We start from the raw sequence: 27,646 nt of genomic DNA, 5'->3' as shown, positions 1-27,646 counted from the left end.
TCCGAAAAGCAGCCAAAATGTCGGAGATCATTACTTTCCTATGCAGAAGTCCTGTACTTTCACTTTTCAGTGCAACTGAAGGCACACATCACTGTACATTTGCTTCTAAAAAGGCTAGCGCATGGCTGGGGAAGTGCAAAGTAACATGTAACATGCCTGGATCAGGCTGGATGGCATGTACACTGGCACTCTGTACAGAGTCAGTGTGCGACCACACTCATCATTACAAAATTCATGACAACTCTGGGGTTACCATGGCAATGGAGCGATTTTTCATGGTGTTTTAGGCGATATTTTGAATTCTCTGTAAAAAAATTGCCGAGGAGAAAAATTCGCGCCATGTGGCCAGCCTTGGCGGTGAAGGGTGTCCGATTTGGGGCGAAAATTATTTGGCAGCACTGGGATTGCTACAGAACAGTTACGTTGGTTAGTCCCTGTGGTGATTGCTACAGAACAGTTACGTTGGTTAGTCCCTGTGGGGATTGCTACAGAACAGTTACGTTGGTTAGTCCCTGTGGGGATTGCTACAGAACAGTTACGTTGGTTAGTCCCTGTGGGGATTGCTACAGAACAGTTACGTTGGTTAGTCCCTGTGGGGATTGCTACAGAACAGTTACGTTGGTTAGTCCCTGTGGTGATTGCTACAGAACAGTTACGTTGGTTAGTCCCTGTGGGGATTGCTACAGAACAGTTAAGTTGGTTAGTCCCTGTGGGGATTGCTACAGAACAGTTACGTTGGTTAGTCCCTGTGGGGATTGCTACAGAACAGTTACGTTGGTTAGTCCCTGTGGTGATTGCTACAGAACAGTTACGTTGGTTAGTCCCTGTGGGGATTGCTACAGAACAGTTACGTTGGTTAGTCCCTGTGGGGATTGCTACAGAACAGTTACGTTGGTTAGTCCCTGTGGGGATTGCTACAGAACAGTTACGTTGGTTAGTCCCTGTGGTGATTGCTACAGAACAGTTACGTTGGTTAGTCCCTGTGGGGATTGCTACAGAACAGTTACGTTGGTTAGTCCCTGTGGTGATTGCTACAGAACAGTTACGTTGGTTAGTCCCTGTGGGGATTGCTACAGAACAGTTACGTTGGTTAGTCCCTGTGGGGATTGCTACAGAACAGTTAAGTTGGTTAGTCCCTGTGGGGATTGCTACAGAACAGTTACGTTGGTTAGTCCCTGTGGGGATTGCTACAGAACAGTTACGTTGGTTAGTCCCTGTGGGGATTGCTACAGAACAGTTACGTTGGTTAGTCCCTGTGGGGATTGCTACAGAACAGTTACGTTGGTTAGTCCCTGTGGTGATTGCTACAGAACAGTTACGTTGGTTAGTCCCTGTGGTGATTGCTACAGAACAGTTACGTTGGTTAGTCCCTGTGGGGATTGCTACAGAACAGTTACGTTGGTTAGTCCCTGTGGGGGTTGCTATGGAAAAGCGCCGGACATCGCTTACAACCAAAGGGTGACATAAAAGTGTTCTTCGTTATCCCCCCTGGGAATGCAGGAAAGCAATTCAACTTTCAGGTGAGCAATAATTGATGGAAGGTAGGGTTTTGCAAAGGATTGCGTTCTTTTGTTGATTCTTGAAGAAAACGTTGCAACCTTGACACCGGTTTTGGCTGATGTGCAGCAGAGTAATGTTAGCCCAGTTCATTTCCTAGCATTAAGTTTAGTACCCCTCCGCCACAACTCGGAGTGAGCTACCCTCCTTTGGCTAGAACCCTGCTGAAAATAACTGGTTCATTTAGGCGAGGTCTAGTTTAAGGTCTGTGGCTGGTATCCATTGAACTGGTCACCAACTATGGAGAAGTCAGGTTTTGAAAGGGGAAATGGAGAAGGAGGTGCCTTAACATGCTGTATATGAGCCATTGACTGAAAAGGTATCTTGGGACCTGATTTCAACTTTCATCAGAATGTGACGTCAAAGTTACTGGTATTCAAAGAAAACGCGACCGCGATCAATCGTGAAGGCAGTGAAGTCAAAGACGGGTCAATCTTGAATAGGTTGTTTGCAGGTTAGATCGATTGATCCTAGGCAGCCAGAATGGCAAGTAAACGACGTAGCATTGAGTTCGTTGATGTGTCACGTCAGGACGCGTCTCTCCGGGATGAGCATGACAAGTCATTCTACGGCGATATCCCCGGTATGCAGGCAGCGAGGGCAATACTGTCGAGACCCGATAGGATATTCAATATTGCGTATCTGCCTGAGTCCAAGAGCACATGGATGCCATGCTTCTATTCACTTGTGGTAGACTATGGTTATACAGTACAGCTATAGGAGACCCTACACATCGACTTGTTTGCTTTTGTTTTGTTGTGTTTTGCAACCACTGAGCAATGCTCACCCAGATGTCCGGGCAACATGCATTCTCCACTATGCGCCAGCAACTGGAGAACACCCATGGCAGTGTCCACCGCTAGTCAGTCTGTTCACCAGTAAACCTGGACAAGCACAGGCTACGAGTTAGGAACGGTTCTCATTGAGAAGTACACTGGACCAAGGCTTCTTCATCAAAACGTGGCTGCTGCCCACCTTCTTTCTCGCAGGTAAACATGATCACATTGATCGTAATTTATAACTAAGCTGTCTGATGAGAAACGGTGGTTACCGATGCCGAATGGGAAATTTGAAACTGTGGGCAAGGTGACTTCTGGAAACTTTTGCCACTACTGTAACAGCTTACAAATATGGTTTGAAAGTGCTGCACCACAATAACACTGGAGGCATGATAACGCTGACTTCTGGATCCACTTGAATCCAGGTTTATGGCTCCATAAATGAGTACACGCTTTGTGGTGGTTTCCCTTCACGGTAAGGGGACACCTCCTCCAACAGTGACTGGTCCGGGCCCTCTTGGATGGGGACCCACTCCTGTTACAGAAAACCACATATGCACGCGACATGAGGCCTAGCTAGTGCCCTCCACATCGTACTTTGCTATTGGTGGAGTGCATTCAATTTGACCCAGGAGTCGTAAATCGTGTCCTAATGTCTTCGCTTTTAAGTGCAACTACTGCGAATGAGCAAAAATGGGCAAGGTGCCGCACTATAGCTCTTCGAATAGGTTTCCCAAAGGACCATGTTGTTCTGTGTCACTGTTTCTTGTGTGTGCCCAGTCGAGTTTGTCGGGGACAACCTGTGGAGAGTGGGAAATAGGATCTGTTCCCCTGTTGTGATAAGTATCAATTTCGGCTCCTTCAAAACTCACAACTGTAGGCTATTGTATATTCTATCATCCGCGTACTGCTGTGAACATGGAAATCCGGTCGAACGACACGAGGCCCGGCGGTGCCCTCAGTACGTACAGAACGTTGCATGCACAGTGCACGTGTTGATCGTATTCGTACTCACGGCTGCATGGCCAGCATGCCTCCGACCGGATTTCAATGTCCGCAACAGTAGTTTAAGACCTTTGGAGCTTTGGAAATCTGTCCAATTAGAGCCAAGCTTATTAAGCTGGAAAGCACTTTCAAAAAGTTAGGTTTTGGACTGACAACTACGGTTGGATCATATCGGCAATAAAAACCCTGCTCCTTTATCTGATTTTATCAAACCTCCATGGAATGTGAACAAGAAGAGCTACACGAGTCCTACAGTGAAGTGTGTGCAGTTGTTTCCATGGTTTCTACCAGTATGAGAACGAGACAATAGAAAGGATTTGCCGTGCATAGCTTTGAACGAGTGAGCATGACTGGCAATCATAACAATTATTGTGATGGTACCTTTTACGATTTCTTTGAGAATATCGTTACTTGCTCCAAACTGCGCACAGTATTATGTGTGTGTTGCGTCTCCCCATCGTGTGTGTGTGCATGTCTGTGTGTGTTTGCTCCAGGCTTGCCATCTGCCATCCATGCTTCCCCATATGATATATTTTGCTCCTGGAAAACCTTTTTTGGGGGGGGGGGCACTTCATTGCGGCAAGACTCTTGCTGCAATGTAGGTGCCACAAAATGACAGGTGTTCCGTTCCATTTCCCCTGGTTTCAACCATTACGAAGGGGTAAAGGGGGTGGGGTGCTGCTGGCGACTCCATGACTGCCTTCGATCAAACTTTGCCTCAAAAATGGGGTTGCAGGAAAAGGAATCTGTAAGTCTGTGAATAAATCGAAAATCTTGTGCGGTTCAAGTTGCCTCTATTCAACACCTTCCTGGCCTGTATTGCGGAAGACCGCTGGTCAAGATTGTACGGCAAAAGGCCAAACAGCGTCACGACAAAACATGTTGGCTATCGATCTTTGATTTTGCTATTTATAGCATTCAAGGTATTTCCTGTATGTATGCCATCACAACACATGCCCTATATAGTCTGTAGTAGTCTGCAGTATCCATATTCCTGCCCTAATAGAACTGTATTACCTATCTTGCACATTCACTGATCACGTTTGGATGAATCATTCATGAATTCATTTGTTTGTGGATGAATTCAAATGTACTGTTGCATGTAGCATTATTATACAGCCACATCATTCTTACTATTTCCACGCCTGCATGTCTGTTCCCACACACACCTCAGGGATCAGTACACCACTACACACTCAGCGAGTACTACACAATGTGGCCAGCGGGGAGCGAGGTGGAGCAGCACACACTCGGCCGATGATTAGTGCGACCAGCCAAGCAGAGGCGGCAACTGGTGGCTGGAGCCGACCAGACTATCAACCACAACAAACACTAAACAATATTCGACCCTCATGCCACACTATACTCATATTTTCACATTATTGCATTTCTCTCACTCAAATTCTAATATATCCACATTCTTAGTTAGGGTAGTTAGGCATAGATCAGGGCAAGGTAAGAGCCCTGTAGGTCATCTCTTCTACAACCAACCAGCGCTACGGCGTCAAGTCACCGGGCCTACCATTGGTAAATATGTAGTTATGTACTGCATGCCTGGTGTATTGTACAACACCATGTTGTTTAGTAACCGTGTCTGTTACTTGTACTATCCCCATACAACAGTGGCTGTCACAGGCTGCTGTTGTGTGGGTGTATGTAACCAATCAATTGTGTCATGCTCATTCATTCCCTCTCAGGTAGGTTCAAGCACTCCACGGACACCATGGTAGCCTCGCTGATGCCCGTCTCCCTGGTAACGTATATTTGGGTGGTACGTATGTAGACATTGGTAGGGTATGCATTCTGCTGTTTTGGCTTGCTAGTTGCCCATGTGACCATAGCCGGCGATGGCTGCTGTCACATGGGTGTATGCTTCTAATCCATTGTGTGAAGCTGTCTATTTTTCCTCCGCTAGACTTGCAAGGCCAATGGACCAAGATTCTTCACAGCATGGCTAAGTATAAGCCATTTGTTTGGTACGTTACACAATCTGATTTCTGCATGCAGCAATGATTCATTTCTGACTTGCAGAGTAGGTGATAGGGACATGGCCAGAGTGTGTGGTTTGGATATGTTGCTCAATTGTACATGGAGTGTTGAGGTTACTGATGAGTAGCAGAGTTTACATGCGGTTGCTTGCTACTGGCAGGTGTGTTGGGTCGGTGAATGTGTGGCTAATACAAAAATGGATGAATTCTGAAATGGAGCAATCAATGGCAATTGCAGTCATTTTCCAGCTGTTTGTTGCTGCACAGTCATTCTTTATCCCTTTGTATTCACGACATGTGCACCAGTTTGATGCACCTGTCCGTAGCCGGTGAATGTTTGGACGGCTTTGCAACTTGTTTGTGGCTGATGATTGCATGTACAACGGGAGGTACATACCTTGGCCACATCTCAGACCATGCCGCTTACTCTTCTACTGTGCTTGCCAGAAATTTCTTATCTGTTTGAAAACTGTGATCACCATAATTGTCGTGTACCTGGTGCTAATCATTACTGTTTGCTCCATACCTGCCCAGGTAAATCATTACAACCACCATCATTTCAATCACTACTACCGATGCAAGCCATCTCAGTACTACTGATGTCGGCCACCTCGCTACTACCGATGCAAGCCATCTCAATACTACTGATGTCGGCCACCTCGCTACTACCGATGCAAGCCATCTCAGTACTACTGATGCCGGCCACCTCGCTACTACCGATGCCGGCCACCTCGCTACTACCGGTGCCGGCCACCTCGCTACTACCGATGCCAGTTTGCGGCCATAACGCTGCTATCGATGCCGGCCGCCTTGATGCGATACATGCTGACCACTTCCCTATCACCTATGCCGGATGCTTTGCTACTGGCCGCATCAGCCAAACGTGATACTACCAAAACTGCAAATACTAAATAGCTACTGTAAATTGCTACTACCGGCATTGACTATCGAATCACAACAGCTGTGTGACCATATCACGCCAATACCGATGCTCTCAACACCAGCTATCACATGACTGATCACCTCTTGCATGTCACAATGACGCCGGCACCGTCAACCTCTCTACTCTGCAGATGTCAGTCGCACTGTTACTACTGATGAGAAGCTGTCTCTCTCATCGTCCGGGTTGGATGCAGCTTGGAGGTTGCCTTCATCCCCAGCTCTAAAAAAAGGTAAAGCATTTTTCTGGTACCCATTTGTGCGGGCTTGGGAATGAATTGCATGAACTTGCACGTTGTACCCCGGTTAGCACTAGGTCTGGGATCCCATGAGGGTAAACTGTACGCTGACTGGAGGGTAACAATTAGAATAGACACTCTCAACTCCGATACCATGATTCCGAGTGAACAGGGAACTACTAGCACTTGCCAAATGCATGCTTCTCAATAGTGTGAAGCCTCCACTGAGTTCTCAAAGAAAGCCATTTAAATACTATTTGAGAGACCCATTCTAGGGAGCGTACGCATCTTAGAAGGCCTTTATCCACAGCAACCTCTCATGTCCCTAGTCTCCTTGCATGGCTCTTGCCGGTGGAGATTTGACCACGCCTGGGATTTGTTGTGATGGCATACACGCAGCCGTGGGATGCGCCTTTCACAGATAGATGTGTTCATTGCCGCAGCACACTCCACATGTGACATCAAAATTGTACAACTAAAATTGCTGTTCACTAATTCGTAGATGGATTAGCCCGCATGTACAGGTTATCGGCACGCCGCTTGGAACGTCGATGAAGGCCACGTCATGGAGTCGCCAGCAGCTTCCCTCTTATTATTTCAACATTCCCAATAAATCAGCAATGAGCATGGATCAGGAGTTGAGCCTATAATCTTTGATCCTTTCCATTGCATGGAATTTGGCTTTCCAGAGTTTCTTCAATTGGCCGCACACCCATGTCCTTGTCTCATTGCTGACCCGAAAAATGGAACGGAACACCTGTCGATGGGGAGGGAAACTTTTAAACTCACAAAGTCTTTGAAAATCAGATCATAATTGGGGGCATAAATGATGTAATGTTATTATTTTAACTAAGAAACCTCAAATTCCTAAAATACACACAAAAAGGGAAAAAAGCAACAGACCTATGCCCAAATTTTTCAGGTTTGGCTGCCATTTTGATTCTGTATGCATTATATGGGCCCGATCTGATTGTATGCACACCATTCAAATGTATGGACACCATCTAAATGTATAGTTCTCATTCAAATGTATGCACACTGTTCAAATGTAAGTATGCCATTCAAATGTATGCATGCCATTCAAATGTATGGTTCCCATTCAAATGTGTGTACACTGTTCAAATGTATGTTTCCCATTCAAATGTATGTTTGCCATTCCAATGTATGGTTCCCATTCAGATGTATGGACTCCATTCAAATGCATGGTTCCCATTCAAATGCATGGTCCCATTCAAATGCATGGTTCGCATTCAAATGCATGGTTCCCATTCAAATGCATAGTTCCCTCTCAAATGCATGGTTGTCATTCAAATGCCGGTATGGTGGACTCTATTCAAATGTATTGTTGCCATTCAAATGCATGGTTCTCATTCACCCACATTTTTCAGGTTTTAAACTTATCTCCTAAAAGGGATACAACAGAATCGACCTACAAGTGCAGCAGCGTTGGCTAGATGTGGTTAGCTGGCACCTCAGCGCAGTACAGATTACCTGAATGTCTCTCTCTGTGCATAGCTGCAAGGGTTGTGATATTTGTTGGTACGTTGGCGGGAAAACAGTGCACGTGAGTTATGTGTGACCAACGAAATTACTAGTGATTTTAAACGGGGAGAGCAGTGAAGCCTGTCAAAAAAGACCGCTCACGGAACCTTCAACATGTGGTCTCTGTTACCAGGTGGTCTCCTTATCCAGGGTCACTAGACTTGAAATAGCATTGGCCCTGATAATAGTGGTCGCCATATCCGAGTCGTTGCCTTGACAGGTTTTACAAGAGCATAATACTTACTCCCTGATTGTCTTGGCATGCACGCTGCCATACGGGATTGTTGTGTAACTGCAGGTGACATATCTAATCAATTCGTTCGTCGTTGTCAGCGTGTAAACGAAGTACTGCTTGCCTTGAGTCAACAACACGGAATTCACGAGCTACGATAGCTCTTACTACGGCGTTGCATGTTGTTTGTACATTTACAATCACGTACAAGTTGTGTCACGATGCAATGCATACCAATTTATTTCACTACACGTACTACCAAGAGTAGATAAACAAGAGTGTGCAACTCCGGATCTCTCCTGCACAATCTGCAGATACCCTCGCCCACGGCGGAATTTTTTGTTGACGTCACCTTTTTTCAGAAGAACGCGCATTTCGCCGCAGAGCAGTGTGAGAGCACGTGCTGGGCACCGACCTTGTAGTGTATTATTGTAGTGTAAAGCCGGCCAAGAGCACGAGGGAAAACTTTCCGAAAGACTCGCAGCTCGTGCGTCGTCGAAAAGATTACGTCAACAAAAAATTCCGCCGTGGGCCAACCCATCCGCGAGTTGCACACTCTTGTTTATCTACTCTTGGTACTACCCGTAACACATCAATTCTTACTTCGTAGGTGTTTAGGTCCGGTCTTGCGTGACAGAGATAGTTAGTAGGGACTTAAGACCATTTTTTCTAATCGTTTTTTTGTGGCTTGTGTTTTGCTTTTTGGATAGGTTAGAGCTTCCTGAGTAGTTTGGTCTTTAGTTTTTCTAAATCGGACAAAGGAAAAAGTCACAACCAAAATACTCATCGCCTATCACCGGATTTTTCCGACAAATGTCCCACATATTTGAGATCAGAGAGATATGTCAAACTGAGAGAACCCACTTTCCTTAGCAACGCATAGCAACCGCACACCAGATCCAAAAACAATCTTGATTCTCCGCATGAAATAGCTGAATAGCATGGTTTACAATGTAGTGGTTAGTAACAGGAGACATTGATGATACGGTCCTGAGATAGCTTCGGATTGTTGGTGTCAAGAAAAAGAATGGTCACGGAAGAGGCACCTATCTACTTCCTCCGCCCAAGCAAAATGTTCGCTTATCTTTACAGTTTTTACTGATACATTCCAGGTTCTCAGAACGGCTTATAACAACTCGGAATGAGTTGAGGAGTCGTTGAACATCAAGAGAAACTCTCCAATTCGAAAAATGTAGAAGGCATCCTTTGTCGCGAACCATGGACATACCCTTTACATAAACCACTCGAAGCAGACCATTTTTTCCTTAGTGCCCAATTTTCTTGTGAATCAAGACTGAAGAATATTTACAAGGGGAGAGCGATAATATAGGTGAGTCGGAGTGCATGCCTGTAGCAGTAGTGTGCCGTGAAAGTGTCTTGCGTACAGCGTCAGCAGAAATATACAAGCGATAAATATACAAACGCATCGAAATTAGCTCCCAAGGAGTAGCGAAGAATCAAAGAGAAGCAAGAAGAGCACCAAGTTGTGGAACTAAAACAGCTCCACGTGCATGTAGCTGAAAGGGTGACACATAAATATACGCACGGTGCAACGAGTCCAACTGTGAGCATGAAAATGGATAGTGAAGGCCATCAAAGATGCCGATAGTCGTACACACAGTCCGTGTTGGATGTCAGTGCGTGTGCAAACCAAAGTGCATGGGTTCAAAGGGTGCCCGGAACGGAAACATTAGAAATGCAACGAATTGCAAGGTGAGAAAAAGGGTGCCCAGCATTGAACCTTAGAAATGCAACGAAGTGCAAAGTGAAAAAGGGGTGTCACAAAGGGATACGAGTGATTGAATGTACAAATCATGCACTGAACAAGGATACATGTATACTAGCTGTGAATTCTTGGTTATATACATGCATTGTGCTCGTGACTACGAATAAATCCGATCGCATTCGCGACACTCCCGCCCGCTGAAAGTGACTACCATAGTTATGAAATAGCATACGCGTGAGTGAGCAAATACAAACCGTGAATGAAGTGTCGACAGGGAAATTTGAGTGTAAGCAGTTATTTGTAATCAGACTGAATTCGTATTAGTTAATCATGGTTTGCATTTCATCGAGCCTTCGTTGGATTTGAAACCCAATATGTCCAACGTAATCTATGCCTGTGAACTCATACGGTAGCAACTCCATTGTTCTTTCCTTGTGCAAAAGGAGGGGTTTCGGAAGTTGAAACGGGCCACCATCGTGCTGTTTACATGACAAACAGTGTTGTCGTTGTGTAAATTGTATCCATTTCGATTCCGTTCGTTGGTATTCGTCGCGTGAGATGGTATTGCCAACCGGTTTTTTTTGGATTTTATCAATAAATTTCTGTACGTACGCTGTGACTCTGACTAGTTTCCCGAAAGAAGTGAATTGCTCCGGGTCCATGCCTGCTGGTGATCCGTCAGGACCCTCCCCCTGCACGAGAATAGCAGTGACAGGAGTATCCTCCATTGGATCGTGGCTTGTCGTTGGCAACGTAGTGAGTACATGTACTGCATCATCTGTAATTCCATGATACTCCCAGGGCCTGCTCTAGACATTAAACACAGCCCGGTCAGAGTGTACCTGGCGCATGCAGGCCAGCCGGGTCAAGCCGGGTCAGATCATCCAGCAGAAAAACAACCAAAAAGCCTGCTCAAAACGCAGGAAAATAGAAAGGCGAATTTATTACCGGAAATCGGAAATTTTAGAGAACAAAGCGAACTATCAAAGTCCGCAAACGTAGAAGGTAAATACGTGAAGAATGCAAAGCAGTTCCATTGGATTCTGATTTTACAATTTGAAAAAAGGATTCTGTTTTCTCATTAGCTCTAGTAGCAGGACGAACATGTTCGCATAATAGAGCACTGGGGGGGGGGGGGGGCGGGTGCCTGCAGCACCCAGGAGGCGAGCAGCATGCCGATAATTCGAAGCAGTGAGTTCTTACCTTACGGAACACCACTCTAAATAAAGCCACAACCACGCATCGCGACCAAATCCACCGCCGCTCGTCTTCCTTTGGAAATGCGTCTTGCACAAAGCGCATGACATGGATAGACTGGCATAGTCGTAGTCCAGCCAGGGTCGACCTTTCTTCCAAGAATCTTGGAAAGCGTGAGTTCTTTTTCTCTTCGCTGCGGGCTCCATCGCCCAAATCAGCAGTCAGCTGAAAACTTACTTGCAACTGTGCCAAAAACTGCAGCCAAAGTTACGTTTTTTACTGCCTGCCCCATCGACTTTGAATGTCCTTACTTCCTCTGTCCCCGGGGAAAATTGCGGAAAAAAATCGCAAAAAACGCGGGGAAAAACGCGGCATAATATGGCATAATTTGCGGTGAATTTGCGGTAAATATGAATATTGATGTGCGGCAATTTTCAGTGAGTATGTAGTGAAATCAATCAGTTACAAGGCTCTGGTGTAAGCACTCGTCATATTTGAGTAAAAAGCCGCCACGATGAGACGTTGCTGACCGAACAGTGCACTGTGTGTACCTGTAGTGCAACAAAAAGTTCAAATAACGCGGGAAAATCGCGGAAAACGCGGTCTTTTAAAAAATCGCAAAAAACGCGGAAAAAAAACGCGGCCGCGGAATCGCAATTTTCCCCGGGGACAGCTTCCTGCTCGCCGCTGGACAGATCGCGCTCGAACCAGTTGACCCTTGGCCCTAGCCGAGTTTCTGTCGCTTGTAGACTGTAGTGTACGTGTGTAGATCTACTGTTGCGCTAGATTTGCAACAGATGGGGTCCGCGAGTCGTAAAATACCGGTATTTTAGGAATCCATTGTCATTTGTTTTCAGCCGGGTCAGACTGGACCCGGTGTTATCTGTCCAGCCAGGTCGTGCAGTTCCCCAGCCGGGCGCGTGACCCGGCTGACCCGGCTCTCCAGCAGGCCCTGACTCCGTACTTCCTGATGGTAAATACCCGAACGTTGATTTTACCATGTACATGCCATTCTGCAGTGCAATACTGCCGTCCATTATGAATCTGTGATAGTAATCTACACCAATCAGTATGTCCACGTCACACTTCTCTGGTTCCTGTACAGGTGGTTCCGCAAGAGGCATGTCATGCAACTTCATATCGTTTGGAAGCGGGAATCGTTGAATTGGGTGACACAGGATTGATGTGACATTTGCGCAGACCTCCGTGCAAGATTTGTCTGGTTGTTCAATTCGTAGATTGACTCTTGGCATGGTTTCGGTTTTCCGTTTTTCGTTACCAAAGCTTGACACTGAGATTGTGTCCTCGCCAATCTTGTTACATTGCAGTTTGTGGCATAGGGATTCAGTGATAAAGGATCTAGTTGCTCCAGTGTCGAATAAAATCCGAGCATGGCATTCCTGGTTTCCACTTTCATTTGACACTTCTGTAGCTGCAGTTTGTAAAACCGTTTTCATGTGATCTGAGATTGCCACTCCCATTGTTGTTTGAATTGGGGATGACACATTCCCTGTGCCAAATTTCTCCGGACAGATACTACAATGGTGTGTTGTGCGTTTGCAGTAGTAGCATGGTTTAGTGCGTTCACATGCCCTTGCACTGTGTCCAGATTTCAGGCAAATGAAACACCGTCCATTCAATTGATCTTTTCTGGTTTCTGCATCTGTGTTCCTGGTACACTCATCAGCGAAATGCGATTGTCCGCAGTAGATGCATTTACGTTCCATTTTCATAGTGTTTGCTGCCATTGAGTGAGCCACGTGTGTCGTTGGGTTGTATGGTCCGTCCCTTTGTCGTTCGTTTCCGCCGGTAGTTGCAGCTTCCGCTGCTTCCATTGCATCTACGTAGTGGTTCATTGCCTCACGTAGACTTCGCACTGTCCATTTCGTGGTAGTGCCTTTCTTTAATTCTAATTGAGACATAACCGATTTGGGTAATTTGGAGGTAATCAGTGGAATGAATAGTGCCTGTGACATGTCCTCATGTAGCGCACCTAGACTTCTGATGTTTGCCTCGACGTCATTCAAGAATTTCCGCAATGATTCAGGTCGGCTAGACGGTTTTTCCGAATCAACTAATGCCAAGTACCGAGCATTGATTACAACATGGTCTTTCCCAAACCGATCCATTAGCAAATCCCATGCAACCTTGTAATTTGAATTTGACAGGGCCAAACCAGAGATACATTCCAGCGCTTTTCCTTTCACGTGTGTTTTCAGGTAAGATAGCTTCTCCACATCAGACAAAGATCTATTTGCGTGAACAGTGGCAGTAAACATATCTTGAAATTCCTTAAATTTCATTACATCACCATCAAAAGAGAACAATTCCAGTTTAGGCAATTTGACCGTGTTGCCAGTTTTATTGCTAGCATTACTCTGAGAATTCGTCAAATTTGTCATGATGCTCTGATTGCTTTGATTCATTGATACCATTTCCGACAGCCGTCTGTCGAGTTTGTCGTCATCCTTTATAGTTGCTGTAGTTCCTGCCGCCATTGCCGTGGCTGCAGGTTGCGGATCCTTTTTTTGACATTCCATTTGTAAGAATTTTAGTGACACCAAATTAATGTTAGTTACACGTATAAATTCATCCATTTGTTCGATCCATTCCGTTTGATTTTCCTTGAATTCCTGGTCGTCAGACCCTTTTATTTCGTACCTGTTAAGGTGGCTCACACCCTCTGCGCGCGCATCGTTTGAAAAGTGTAGATTTTCAGTAAATTTTTCGGTAGCGATGATTTTTGTGCGATCAATCTTTGTAGGAAACGTCTTCTCGCTTTTCTGCAATTCTGGCGACCTAGTACCTAGCTAGAACCTGCTGCTAGTGTCCCTCTTCACTCGTTCTTTCTATGAAAGGGGAAGGCAGCACTCGCAGAAGATTTTCCAAGAATGCAATGGCGACTGGTGCTCGTACTATAAGAAGGTAGAAATCAAAGTCCGCTCTTGAATCACGCCTGAGTCTTAGAAAATTATTTCAGAATACGCTTGTGTAGATTTCCTGTCAGTGCCACTGACATCTCGCAACCTTCAAATATAACTTGCTCGATCATCTCCCGCACTGACTGGTAAATTCGTCGGGTAGCTGTGGATGGATCGATTCAGGGAGATCGAAGGTAAATACATCGAAGCACTTCAAACACGTTTCAAGACGCACTTCAAATTTTGTAATTGTGTCTTGAAAATTGTTTACAACAATTCGTACTTCAATGCGCTGTTGAATTGTATCCTCTGCTTGGGAGTCTCGACTGTTTTATTGCTGCATGGCTTTCCTCAACACCGTTCACTGTACATGTATCGCGGAACGCAGATTGGATGGCATTGGAGGTGAATTTGATAATTTATGACTGTGTCATCAACCAAGTGACGGAGGACATCAAATGTCAACAGGGACGCTCCGAAAATCACAAACGCTGCGAAATAGGTATGAAATGGTATTACACACTGGTGGGTATTCCACATTCATTGTGTCATATCTTTAGACTGTCCGAAAGTTTGTCGTGCGCGTAACTTTCACAGACTAATCCGATAATTGGCATGTGGCCCTATCGGCACACACTCATGCGTATGCCGCTGAGTCTATCTATATGTGCACGCACATGTGTGTATACTTACACAATTTTATTACGTATGCAAAATTAGGCAATCCGGCTACATGTACAATATATATATATATATATACTCAATCTGCGGACAGCATATACAGCATATATATATATATGTGTGTGCACTCACTCCTATGACATAGAATGACAGTGCAGGCTATGTAAAGTCGCACGAATGTGTGTTACCCGGGTGTGTACATGCATGCGCACTTGCGCGGGCGTTTTGTGTGCGCGCCTGGCATGGCATAACGCCGTTCAATATGACTAGTGTTGAACCGTGGTAATTTGCCCCGCCCCTTCTTTTTTCTATTGGCGTTGGATATGCAACTAATGACATAAACTCGGTTGTTGAAAACGAGTGCCATGCACCACAATGGATTGACAATAATATAATACAAGTAGCGCTGTAAAAGCGCTGGTAATACTCATATTGCAGCCATGGCAGTTGTGATTAGCTTTCCAAGTCAAGCCTGCTGCAGAAATTATTGCACTCTGACCAGCTGCAGTGGCCCAGGACTGCAGGTTGTGGAGAACAGGAGTGATGCTTGTATATACGCTTGTATTTACATGATGGACTTCGAAGTAACGTTAGGTGTATTACTTGTATATTCTTCTGCCTGTGCACGTGTACATGTGCTGGTCAGTGTGGAACCGCCATCCATATCAGATCATACAGCTCAGCTGCTATCAATCTCAACAGCTTATATCTGGCAAATAGGGTTTTAGTGACTCAATTTTGCTTACTGTGTTCAACAGAGTGGCATTGCACACAGCTACTTTATGTAATAGTAGCATCTTGGAAATTATATATTTTTGATAGTTAGCTTCAGTAGAAACTTCTCCAGTGTGGCTCTTAGCTTCATTACCACGGAGACTAAGCATTCAAGAAATGCACGAAGAACAGTGGCTAGATGCGAAGTGAAAAGCAATTGGACCGTACCCAATGGAATACGCATTTAGTATAGCAGTATTGCTTGCTATGTTGGCAGCAAACACTGTATACCTAATAATAATTGCATTACCAGTAGAAAGTGCCCAATGTGCATTGCTTCAGCACTGTGTTTTGGAAAAAGCAGTCAAAAATTCCACATCAGTATTGGCTTCATGTTGGAGAAAGTTGTGAAAAACACTAGAGCATACATGTACACTCAATACACATGCTCAGCTACATGTATGGCATTTAGTATGTGGGCGACTTCAAAGTTCTATTTCGGTAGTTAGCTTCGGTGGAAACTGCTAAAACTTGATCCAAAGCTCTACTACTATGTTCTGAAGATGTTGCAATCAAGTAAAGTAAGACACGTATCTGCCGCATTGGAGCTAGTTGTGAAAACCTTTAGACCATACACTCAATGCACATGCTCAGCTATTGCATTTAGTATGTGGGCGACTTCAAAGTTTTATTTTGGTAGTTAGCTTCGGTGGAAACTGCTAAAACTTGATCCAAAGCTCTACTACTATGTTTGGAAGATGTTGCAATCCATTATTGCAAGATACGTATCTGTCATATGGTGGACTCAGGGGTTCTAAGGCGTTGGACAATGTCCCAGTGCAATGTGCTGATTCTTGAAAATATGGCATCACTTGACACTTCAAAGTTTTATTTCAAGAGTTACCTTCGGTAGAACCTGCTCAAACTTGCTACACAGTACCATTATTAAGTTATGATAGCATAACCATCGAATACAGGGCAAGTCCAGTGTCAAATACTTGTGGGCGGGGCTAATATGTGGGACGTGTGCGCTGAAATGGGATGATTCCGAAAAGAGAAAAAGGTCACCTTCTAGCAGAATTCTACCCACTTCTAAAGCTTATGCTGGTATTTAGCAAGTATACTACTGTCCTGATGTTGGACATCAAGAAAAATGGGGTAACTACGAGTGCTACGGCCAAAAAAGTGGTTTTCCGGTGTTTTTTTGGCCTAAATTGGCAATTGTGAGTATGCTATGTTTGGCCCCTCCCCCGAGTGAAACCGGCCGGTAGAACTTGATAAAATTTTGTCTCCGTACACTAGATATCCTACGGAACAAAGTACAATCGTTTGTAGCCACGTTTCAAACAAAAAAAATTTGGACCCGAGGGGTAGGAGCCACCTTAATTAAATCAGTATACTTTTCCAGCGAAATTTCGAGTGCCTCGAGATGCGAGTCCAATTGGAAATTGTGTTGACATAGCTCTCTGACTGCTGCTGGATCCGATTCAATGTCCGTTGAGATTGCCGAGAGGAAACTACCCGTTGTCGTTTCCATATCTTTGATTGTCTTGTGGTGACGAGCAGCCTTTTGGCGCTTGCCCCTCACCGCCGCTTGGTTTTCCATGGTTCGTCGGTCGTTCAAATTCCTATACTAGGAGAGTCGCCGCTCGACTCTCCCGGGTTTCGGCACCAAAATGTCGCGAACCATGGACATACCCTTTACATAAACCACTCGAAGCAGACCATTTTTTCCTTAGTGCCCAATTTTCTTGTGAATCAAGACTGAAGAATATTTACAAGGGGAGAGCGATAATATAGGTGAGTCGGAGTGCATGCCTGTAGCAGTAGTGTGCCGTGAAAGTGTCTTGCGTACAGCGTCAGCAGAAATATACAAGCGATAAATATACAAACGCATCGAAATTAGCTCCCAAGGAGTAGCGAAGAATCAAAGAGAAGCAAGAAGAGCACCAAGTAATTAGTTGTGGAACTAAAACAGCTCCACGTGCATGTAGCTGAAAGGGTGACACATAAATATACGCACGGTGCAACGAGTCCAACTGTGAGCATGAAAATGGATAGTGAAGGCCATCAAAGATGCCGATAGTCGTACACACAGTCCGTGTTGGATGTCAGTGCGTGTGCAAACCAAAGTGCATGGGTTCAAAGGGTGCCCGGAACGGAAACATTAGAAATGCAACGAATTGCAAGGTGAGAAAAAGGGTGCCCAGAATCCGCGATATTCATGTTAAAATAAAATGGCGTCACGATTTATTGAAAGTGGTATAGTTGGTGGTATAAGTGTTCAAAACCATTTGAACTTCATACTGTTCGTCTTCTTTTTGACATGCTCTCTTTCCATCGTCCTTAGCTTTTGTTTGTTGTGAGCTGTTTTGGCTTTCTCCTGTACCTCTGGGGGATGCCAAGTGATGGTTTTGAGAGGCTGGTGATGGCTGTGAGCGAGACTTTGCCGATCGGCGTCGTCCTCGCTGTAGCGATGAAAATACTAGTTACTGCGCACCTGGCAGATATCACAACACGTCGAAGCGTCCAGGAGCAAAGGAATCTTGGGTTTTCACTGGAATCTAGTTCCTCCAGCATCGTGTAGCCCACCGTCGGTGAATGGCGGTCCAGAAAGGTCGAACCTGGTCTTCTGCAGCATCTCGCAGTCCTGCGAGGCACACCGTGTACGCCTGTCATGTATTGTGCAAATAAAACTCATGCAGTAGTGGACTCTACAGTGATGAGTCTCAGCCTGTATGCTGCAAAAGACACAGGAAATGTGACTGGTGCCTGTACACGCAGTGACTGGAGGCCAACACCCCAGTCTTCTCCTGCAGGATCTGTTTGACATTGACATTATGCAGTAGGTCGGCATTGACCTGGTTTGGCAGCTATCGTAATAGTATGTGCCTGGTTGGATGTAGCAGGTTGGTGTTTGCTCGTCGTCCAGTCCGGAATTTTCTTGTAACTCACGGTGGAGTACGCGCAGGGTTTGTGATCATCCCTGTTCACTTCAATATTATCAAACACAACGTTCCCTTTGTCACTCATCTTATCCTGAGTACTGAATTTGCTGACAATATTGCACCACACTTGTCACAACCTACCGCCACTGCTGGCGGTGGCGACTGGTTCGTCAATGGCGGTGACCAGGCTGACTGACTAGCTTCGAGACAGCGGCCTCCTTGTCAACCCCGCGGCAGCCTAAAGGTTGATTTTATCGATCCAGCCTCAGCGCCATGTTGACGATGCCCTAGTGACTGTGTGTCATGGATTGCCTTGCCATCAGCAGTCATTGCCGTCCACCTTGGTGCAGCCCTCAACAACTGGCTCAGCCCATGGGAGTCTCAAGTGGACAAAGTTGTTGCCAAAGTAGCTCAGAGGATTGGTGCATCGTGGTGTAGGTGAGCACATAACTAGAACTTCCCAGGGCCTATTTGTCCAGGCTACGATACTATGTGACATGCTGTACTGCACATTCTTTTCAGCACTGCAAGGCCGGCAGGTGGACCGACTGCAGGGGCCGCGCACATGCAGGCCGCCTGTTGCCAGTGCAGCATTCTGGAACGTTCCTTCCTTCTGAGATCCGTGGAATAATAACTTTCTTTGCTTCAAAGCAAGTTGCTTACCTTTCTGTTGTGCTCCTAGTGTCCTTACAACAATAACCTACAGCAATGTTTTATTTTCCTTTCCATTCCCCAACCAATGAATACTACAATGTCGATTCTATTTCTGAATACTTTAGTGTGTGCCTGCGCACGCACGTGTGTTTGTGTGTGTGTGTATACCTCACTCGCCACTCGAAGTTCTGTTCCCCATCACTGGAACACTGCCTGTTCTTTCAGGACCTGCGGATGGGCATTCAATGATTGTATTGTGTGTGTGTGTTGTTTCATTCAGAATCAGATCCGCTATCGTTGCTATAAGAGAAAATCTGTGGGTTCACATCCAGTGCATTTGTAGATTTGCGTGCTTTTCTCGCCACGGGCGCATACATGGGACATTGTGTGTGTGTGTGTGTGTGTGTGTGTGTGTGCGTGCGTCTGTGTGTATGGGGATATTGTCTGTATCGGCTTTTGGTACTGATGTTCAGGTCTGTGCTTGAATGTGTGAACATGAAATTGTTCGGTTCTGTGCATGCTATTGCTATGTTGTACTTCAAGTATATTATTGTATGTATGTGTGCATTTCCATGAACAGTGTAGATGAGCGTGGAGAGTGCATTCATCCCTCATCAACCACTTCCCCTTGGGCTTACGAGAGTTTTTTCTGCGTACCTCTCATTTTTGTTTGTTTCTCTCTGATACTGTATTGATGCCGGTACCTGTACCTCGATGTGCTCCTCTATCTACAGTCGCCTTTAACCTTCGGTCAAGTTAACGTTTATTGTGCTCTATTTATCGTGCGAATCAAAATAAACAATAATAACACAAGTCGTGCTAGAGTGACGACATGTGCGTTTAGTAGGGTTGATGCGATGGGACGTTATAATTAGGTGGAACAGAACACACATTGGGCAAATTGATTGGGCATCATTGATTGTGCTCAGTCTAAACAGTGAACATAATAATTATCTCCAGTGACAGATTGTAGCGGCTAGCCTCCAATAGGTAGCTGGCACTAGTCGCTACTGCTTGTTTGACAGGTGCCGCCAGAACCCCTGTTGTGTCATGCTATAGATGCACATGCCCTATTCTGGGGCATACTGAGGTACTTTGATTTTGTTGACTGCATGTAGACAGCATCCAATAGTAGTACTCGTAGACCTTGGCTCTTTGTAGGTCAACCACCATCGCATGGATCGATCGGTGACTATGCACTTGGAGGTTGGAATAGCTCGCGCTGAACAGATCTTGCCATGGCCCAGGGAGTGAACTCGCTTACTTGACTATCCCGGTTTTAGTTAACCAGCATGAGTGGTGCAATTTGTCCATACCATGTTGCGAGCTCACAGTTGTTTGGGCAGGTTTTGAGCTGCACCACGAAACAAAGCGAAACTTAACGGCGTGACTGTAGAGCAAGGAAGCGGCGAGACGGCACTTCCAGGACGAGACAGGCAGTAGAGATAAGTTCACAGCACGAGCAACCTCTCAAACCCTGCCGGTACTCCACAGTTACAAGAAAATGTCGGACTGGACGACGCGCCAATGCAAACCTGCTACATCCACCCAGGCAGATAGCTGCCAAACCAGGCCAATGTCGACCCACTGCATACCGGTATGTCAATGTCAAACAGATCCTGCAGGAGAAGACTGGGATGATATTGGCGTCCAGGGTACGGACACCAGTCACATTTCCTGCGTCTTTTGCAGCATACAGGATAGACTGATCACTATAAAGTCCACTACTTCGTGATTTTTATTTGTAGAATACATGACAGGCGTATTCAGTGTGCCTCGCAGGACTGCGAGATGCTGCAGAAGACCAGGCTCGACCTTTCTGGACCGCCATTCACCGACGGTGGGCTACACGATGCTGGAGGAACTAGATTCCAGTGAAAACCCAAGATTCCTTTGCTCCTGGACGCTCCGACGTGTTGTGATATCTGCCAGGTGCGCAGTAACTAGTATTTTCATCGCTATAGCGAGGACGACGCCGATCGGCAAACTCTCGCTCACAGCCATCACCAGCCTCTCAAAACCATCACTTGGCATCCCCCAGAGGTATAGGAGAAAGCCAAAACAGCTCTCAACAAACAAAAGCTAAGGACGATGGAAAGAGAGCATGTCAAAAAGAAGACGAACAGTATGAAGTTCAAAATGGGTTTGAACACTCGTGCCACCAACTATACCACTTTCAATAAATCGTGACGCCATTTTGTTTTAACACGCATACGGTCCATTGAACCTTAGAAATGCAACGAAGTGCAAAGTGAAAAAGGGGTGTCACAAAGGGATGCGAGTGATTGAACGTACAAATCATGCACTGAACAAGGATACATGTATACTAGCTGTGAATTCTTGGTTATATACATGCATTGTGCTCGTGACTACGAATAAATCCGATCGCATTCGCGACATCCTTTGTCATCAGCCGACGCAGCACTTGTTGTCGGGTAGTACTTCGCACTTTCCAGAAGCGCAAATATTTTCTATCGACACTTTTTTCCCAAGCGCTTCACCTCCTTCACGAGTACGATCGGTTGTGTTTCTTTCCAGCCGAAGCTGGCGAGCTCAGTCAGCGTCGCTTTGCTGGACCGTTCACGTTGACATCAGGCGAATGAGCTGGGCGAGTGACAACCCTGTCATCGAAGCCTTTCTTTTCCAACTGTTTTGCCCAGTGCCGATTCTGGTTCATTTTGCAGTATGTGGGCGAGCGTCGCTGAGTGGCTTTCTCAGCTTCAAGCTCGCGTGCATTTTTACCGTACACACACCTTGAGCAGGATGCAATCAAACACACTAGCTTTTCGCAACATGACACCTCTGCTCTGTACTCCAGTGCCAGCAGTGGTACTCTAGCAGCACCCACCTTGACTAGTGACTGACTTCGTGTCTTTTTTACCAGTTCACTCGCATTCAACGCGCTCTACTCTAGATGTTTCTTTACTCTTTGCCGACTTGTTTGGAACTGGTACGCCTGAACGAGCAGATTTGTGTGATGGTGAAGTGCACAAGATGCAAAAATTGCTGTCAGACACCTGTCATTGGGCTGAAGGAGATAAGCGAAAATGTTGCCTGGGCGGAGGAAGTATTGCATTAGGTAGGTAACAGCATGCTAGGATTCACTTGACAGGTATTTACTTGCCTTGGGAAGATCAATGAAATGAAATGAAACGTCTGAAGCGTTTGTTCCCGATCAGTACCAGAACCCTTGGCACTGGACCTGCTCACCGCTGCAAAAATTCAGCCACCGGTGGTTTGGACTTGGTGGAAAAGTAGATTCACACGCTTCCAGGCCGCCACCAACTTTCAACGGAGTCGGTAGAAGTCCAAATCTCCATCGACATGGCACTCATCAGCAAGACGTCACTCTGCCAGCTAGGCTCCCAGATTCCTCATCCTTTTCCCCTCACTGGAACATATGTTGGTGGCCAGACGCTGGCTGTATGTTTGCATACGTGTGTGTGTGTGCGTGTGTGTGTGCGTGTCCGTGTGTGTGTGTGTGTGTTTGTTTGTTTGTTTGTTTGTTCTTTGCTGCATGGCAATACAGGCGCTTCTAGCCGGTCAGCTGCCGTGGAGTTACTTAGACCAGTGGACACGTCCCAGCATGTCAGCTTTGCAGCACAGCCGTCAGTACATACTGTGTCCGCAGATAACGGTGGGCCGGATATAATGCAGAAAGTCGATGATGGTGTGTCAGACAGCCTTGTTTCCTGTGATGACATGAGCCAGGACGAGTTGGAGTCTGAGTTCGACAACCTGGTGCGCCTCTTGGAAGTTTCCAGGTATAGTGTGTGCTGTGGTGTACTGTGTGTACTTGAGTTGGAACCATTGCTGAGATGATGTGAAACCTGACTGTTACTGCAAGGGTGTTCAGTTCCTGATCACTCTGTTGATCCCGCATACTGTGCTGTGCTGTGCTCGCGCTGTGCTGCCATGTGCCATGCTATGCTGCGGTTATCGACCTACAGAAAAGACACCGGTGCTCTCCAAGCAAAGGTCAGAGAGCAAAACAATCAAATATACACCCTGCAGCGCGACTTGGCCGGTGCTTCGGCTCAGTTAGCTGACCTTCAGGCAAGTCGCACCCAGGAGAGTATGGAGATTGAGAGATGCCTGAAGCAGGAGTTGAATGCTAAGCATGAGCTGATCCAGCGTCGGCTTGGTGAGATAAGGACGATGAAAGAAGAGAGCCAGCGCCATAGTACTGACATGGAAGCCCAGGTGGCTGAAACACAGTATGCACATCAGTTACTTGAGGCAAGTCACGGCGTGGAGAGTGACCAACGTCAAGAGCTCAAACAAGCACGCATGCAATGGAAAAGCGGTGTACGTGCACACCGACAAGAGTTATCTCATCTGAACGAGAAGGTTATTTCATTGAAAGTGCCGCCGGTGCTTGGCACATGCCATTTAACCTTGACTGCACTATGATGTGAAGCAGCAATGTTTGCTGTCCAAACTGCTGCTCAGATCTGCTGCCAGGATGTGTTTGACGGAAGAGTGGCTTACAGTACTTAGTGCCAGAACCAGTTGATGCTGGTAGTGAAATGCATAATGGTTCAATGGTTCTGGTCAGTTACTTTATTCAAGACTCTATTTGGGGGGGGGGGGTATGTTGGGTAATTTACCATTACATGCGTGTTCTGCCCTTCGTGTGTATATAAACAGGTACATGGATAGGCAATCCAACACAAGGAAATGATACAGGAGCAGGATATAAATACATGTGCTAGACTAGTAATGGGTCAGGAAATGAATGCCACTCGGCTTTGTGCTTGCCAATCTCTTCCTTGGCAGCATCAGAAAACCTTTAGCTTGGCTGAAGTGGGAGCGCGCTGCCAGGCACAGAACCATGATCGAGTCATTCGGGATCAGAGTGCAGCATTGGCAACGCTAAGGCGCGGAGAAACACGGAGTCCTGCAGCGACTACGCCCGGTGAGTCCGTCCAAACAGCTCTCAGATATACTTACAGGGGAGTTGCATAGTGGCGTAGTGTAAAACGTGTGAAAACTCCACCGGCACTACTAACTAACTTATAGAGCCTGTGAATAGTGTAGCGGGAGGAGGTTCTATGGTGACATACATCACGTATTTTTCCGGTTGTAAGTCGACCTTTTACGACTTAAAATAGACGGAGAAAGGGTGGGGGTCGACTTACAACCGGGATTCGACTTATAACCGGGAACTATCAGTATCTTACAAAAATGACCTGCACTGCATGCACGAGTGCACCATGTGTACACATTGTTGCCAGTTTATTGGCATTTTTTTTTCAAGGATTGGGACGTTATGCCCTCCAATAAGGAATGTTTACATGATTTGTTGATGTGCTAGTAGCAGGAGGTGGTTAGTAGTGCTTCTTTGGGTGAAAACTTTAAAATGCAGAATTGAGACCTCCGGATACGGGGGTCGACCTATAACCGGGGTCGACTTACAACCGGTAAAATACGGTATGTACAATGTAATAGCATAGCGTTCATTTTCTTCATGTGGCCGTTCTTTACTATCCTCTGATAATATTTGTTGCCACACTCAGGATCCCCTGTATGAAAGATGTTTAATCTACCAACACTAGTGTAGCAGTGTGCACCCATTGTCCTGCATGACTCATTCAATGTGCTATTTAGTACGTCTTCTGTGCACTGCTTTTGAAATATCCAGGTCTATCCTCTTCAGCACGTATGGATGTTGACAGCCAACAGCTCCAGGACACACGGGGTCAGCTTGCATTGCAGAACAAAGCTGCACTGGCCACCACCGCTGAGCTTCTAACCACGGTGAGTTGACAGACAGTGTGTATACAGTCAAATCTGCCGTTAGCGACCTCTGCTGTAGGCGACCATCTACCGTTAGCGACCGATTTTCCGTGCACCAACGGTTTCACATACAAACTGATCTGTCCAGAGCGACCATCTGCTGTGCGCGACCAGCGACCGCGATTTCATGCACGGTGGCTGCATTCAAATCTGCTGTAAGCGACCGCGACCCAGGTTCAGTAAGGTGCGAAACTGTACTTGCCAGTGCGCTGTCAACTGCAAAGTGTGAAAATGCGCTGTCTTGCAAGTGCGATCGACTGGCGCCTGGCCTGTAGGCTGTACTGAGGCTGTGCTGTAGCTCTCAAGTCCAGGCAGTGTCGATCTACTGCTGTGTCGCATACGCGTACTATACGGGTATGGTCGTCGTTGAATATTTAATAAAATGATATTAAAAATCACATTATTCTCGTCGATTTGAGTACATGAAAGCATATACCTGGTATGCCGGATTTACCATACATCTGCCGTAGGAGACCATCTGCTGTAAGCGACCGCTTTTTCTTGCACCAAGGGGCGGTCGCTTACGACAGATTTGACTGTATCTACATGCCGGTTACACATGGATGTGTGCGTGTAGCGTGCATGTGCATGCATGTGAGTGGTGTGTGAGCCGTGGGCATACACACACACACACACACACACACACACACACACACATTTCAGCATGGTCACATAAATATGTGGTGCTTCTTTTTAAATGTAACCGTGACATGTACATGTGGCGACCTTGCTGTTGTGTGTACGTATCATAGTATCATGTATTCATGTACATGTGGTGACCTTGCTGCTGTGTGTACGTATCATAGTATCATGTATTCATGTACATGTGGCGACCTTGCTGCTGTGTGTACGTATCATAGTATCATGTGGCGACCTTGCTGCTGTGTGTACGTATCATAGTATCATGTGGCAACCTTGCTGCTGTGTGTACGTATCATAGTATCATGTGTTCATGTACATGTGGCGACCTTGCTGCTGTGTGTACGTATCATAGTATCATGTAGGCAACCTTGCTGCTGTGTGTACGTATCATAGTATCATGTGGCGACCTTGCTGCTGTGTGTACGTATCATAGTATCATGTGGCGACCTTGCTGCTGTGTGTACGTATCATAGTATCATGTGGCGACCTTGCTGCTGTGTGTACGTATCATAGTATCATGTATTCATGTACATGTGGCGACCTTGCTGCTGTGTGTACGTATCATAGTATCATGTGGCGACCTTGCTGCTGTGTGTACGTATCATAGTATCATGTGGCAACCTTGCTGCTGTGTGTACGTATCATAGTATCATGTGTTCATGTACATGTGGCGACCTTGCTGCTGTGTGTACGTATCATAGTATCATGTAGGCAACCTTGCTGCTGTGTGTACGTATCACAGGGGCGTACGCCGCTCGCCTCCAGGAGTGGTTCCCATGCCAACTGATGCACCAACATTCCACACAATTGAAGTGCTGTTTTTCGTATCCCACGGAGTTTCTGCATATTCTCCTCAGACTGGGTGAAATTAACATCCACAAGCTGCTGGACGATGATGTCATTGCTACGCATTTATGATTTTAAAGGACAGAATTTTTCCCCGTTTTATGGATGTTTTGTTCAACATGACGATTGCATGCGGTCTTGAAAGCTGCCTAAGTTTCGAATCATCTGGAGCAAACATCACACAGGGCAAGCAGAAGCCACCATTGCATGCCTGTCAAAAGGCTACCCAGGGTAACTCCTCTAACAAGGATAGTTGAAAGTGGCGCTGTTTGCCATCCGTCTGGACACGCACAGGAAACGAAATCCTTCGCCTTCGGTGGCGCACAATGATTGTCGATGACGGAAATCTTTTCCGTGTCAAGCAAATTTCGGGGGACTGGATTCCGCTGTGGACGTCGACTTTCAGAATATCCCGTCCAACACACTCCCATGTCATTGAAGTTTGTTTTGGATGATCCAGCAGCTTCCAACAACGGTCGCTCTACAGCTTCGCCGACGATTCCTTCCTCAACGCTGCTCGTTGGATGCAGACTTCGCTTGCAAGTCAGGTGCGTCTGCATTCTCATCTATCGCTTGACCTTCGCCACTAGCACTGGCCACACGCTTTGTCTGCAGCTCAAAATAGCTCTGAATAGAGCGCTGGCCCTCTGGATGTCGACGCTTCATTTTTTCTTTTCCACAAAGCGAAAGCATTGTCAAAACACGACCAACTAATTACTTTGTCAAAACAAACTCCAAAGGAAAATTTTACTCTGAGATCGAGGAATCCGGCGATGTAACTACAGTAGAGACTTTGTTGAACCCAGTTCAGTACGCTGTGTCCCAGCACTGCTTTCACACCTGGGCTAGTCACCGTCCTCAGTTCAGTACGCTGTGTCCCAGCACTACTTTCACACCTGGGCTAGTCACCGTCCTCGATCGGACCGTCAGGCGGATGCCAGGCATGCACTTGCACTGTGAGCGCTGGGCCTGGATCAACAAATTCTCTGTGCCCACATGGAATCTTTTTACTGGTTCCCGGGCATCCCGGGAACCGCCCTATGTACGCCCCTGTATCATAGTATCATGTGGCGACCTTGCTGCTGTGTGTACGTATCATAGTATCATGTGGCGACCTTGCTGCTGTGTGTACGTATCATAGTATCATGTGGCGACCTTGCTGCTGTGTGTACGTATCATAGTATCATGTGGCGACCTTGCTGCTGTGTGTACGTATCATAGTATCATGTGTTCATGT

At 46.2% G+C, this 27,646-nt stretch overlaps 1 protein-coding gene across 1 annotated transcript in view; it reads left to right on the top strand.

The window, feature by feature from the left end:
• Positions 1–2,040: 2,040 nt before the first annotated feature.
• The window catches only part of LOC135830958 (rootletin-like), a 31,080-nt gene continuing 5,474 nt past the window's right edge, over positions 2,041–27,646 (top strand). The window contains exons 1-5 of the mRNA XM_065343195.1: positions 2,041–2,140; positions 22,652–22,886; positions 23,073–23,472; positions 23,902–24,040; positions 24,767–24,882. Of these exons, the coding sequence (XP_065199267.1) occupies positions 2,041–2,140; positions 22,652–22,886; positions 23,073–23,472; positions 23,902–24,040; positions 24,767–24,882 (990 nt within the window). The remainder of the gene's footprint in view (positions 2,141–22,651; positions 22,887–23,072; positions 23,473–23,901; positions 24,041–24,766; positions 24,883–27,646) is intronic.

The sequence above is a fragment of the Sycon ciliatum genome, chromosome 1 (assembly GCF_964019385.1).
Source record: "Sycon ciliatum chromosome 1, ocSycCili1.1, whole genome shotgun sequence".
Classification (NCBI taxonomy): domain Eukaryota; kingdom Metazoa; phylum Porifera; class Calcarea; order Leucosolenida; family Sycettidae; genus Sycon; species Sycon ciliatum.
The sequence above is the reverse complement of the archived record's forward strand: the minus strand, read 5'-3'. Positions and strand labels throughout refer to the sequence as shown.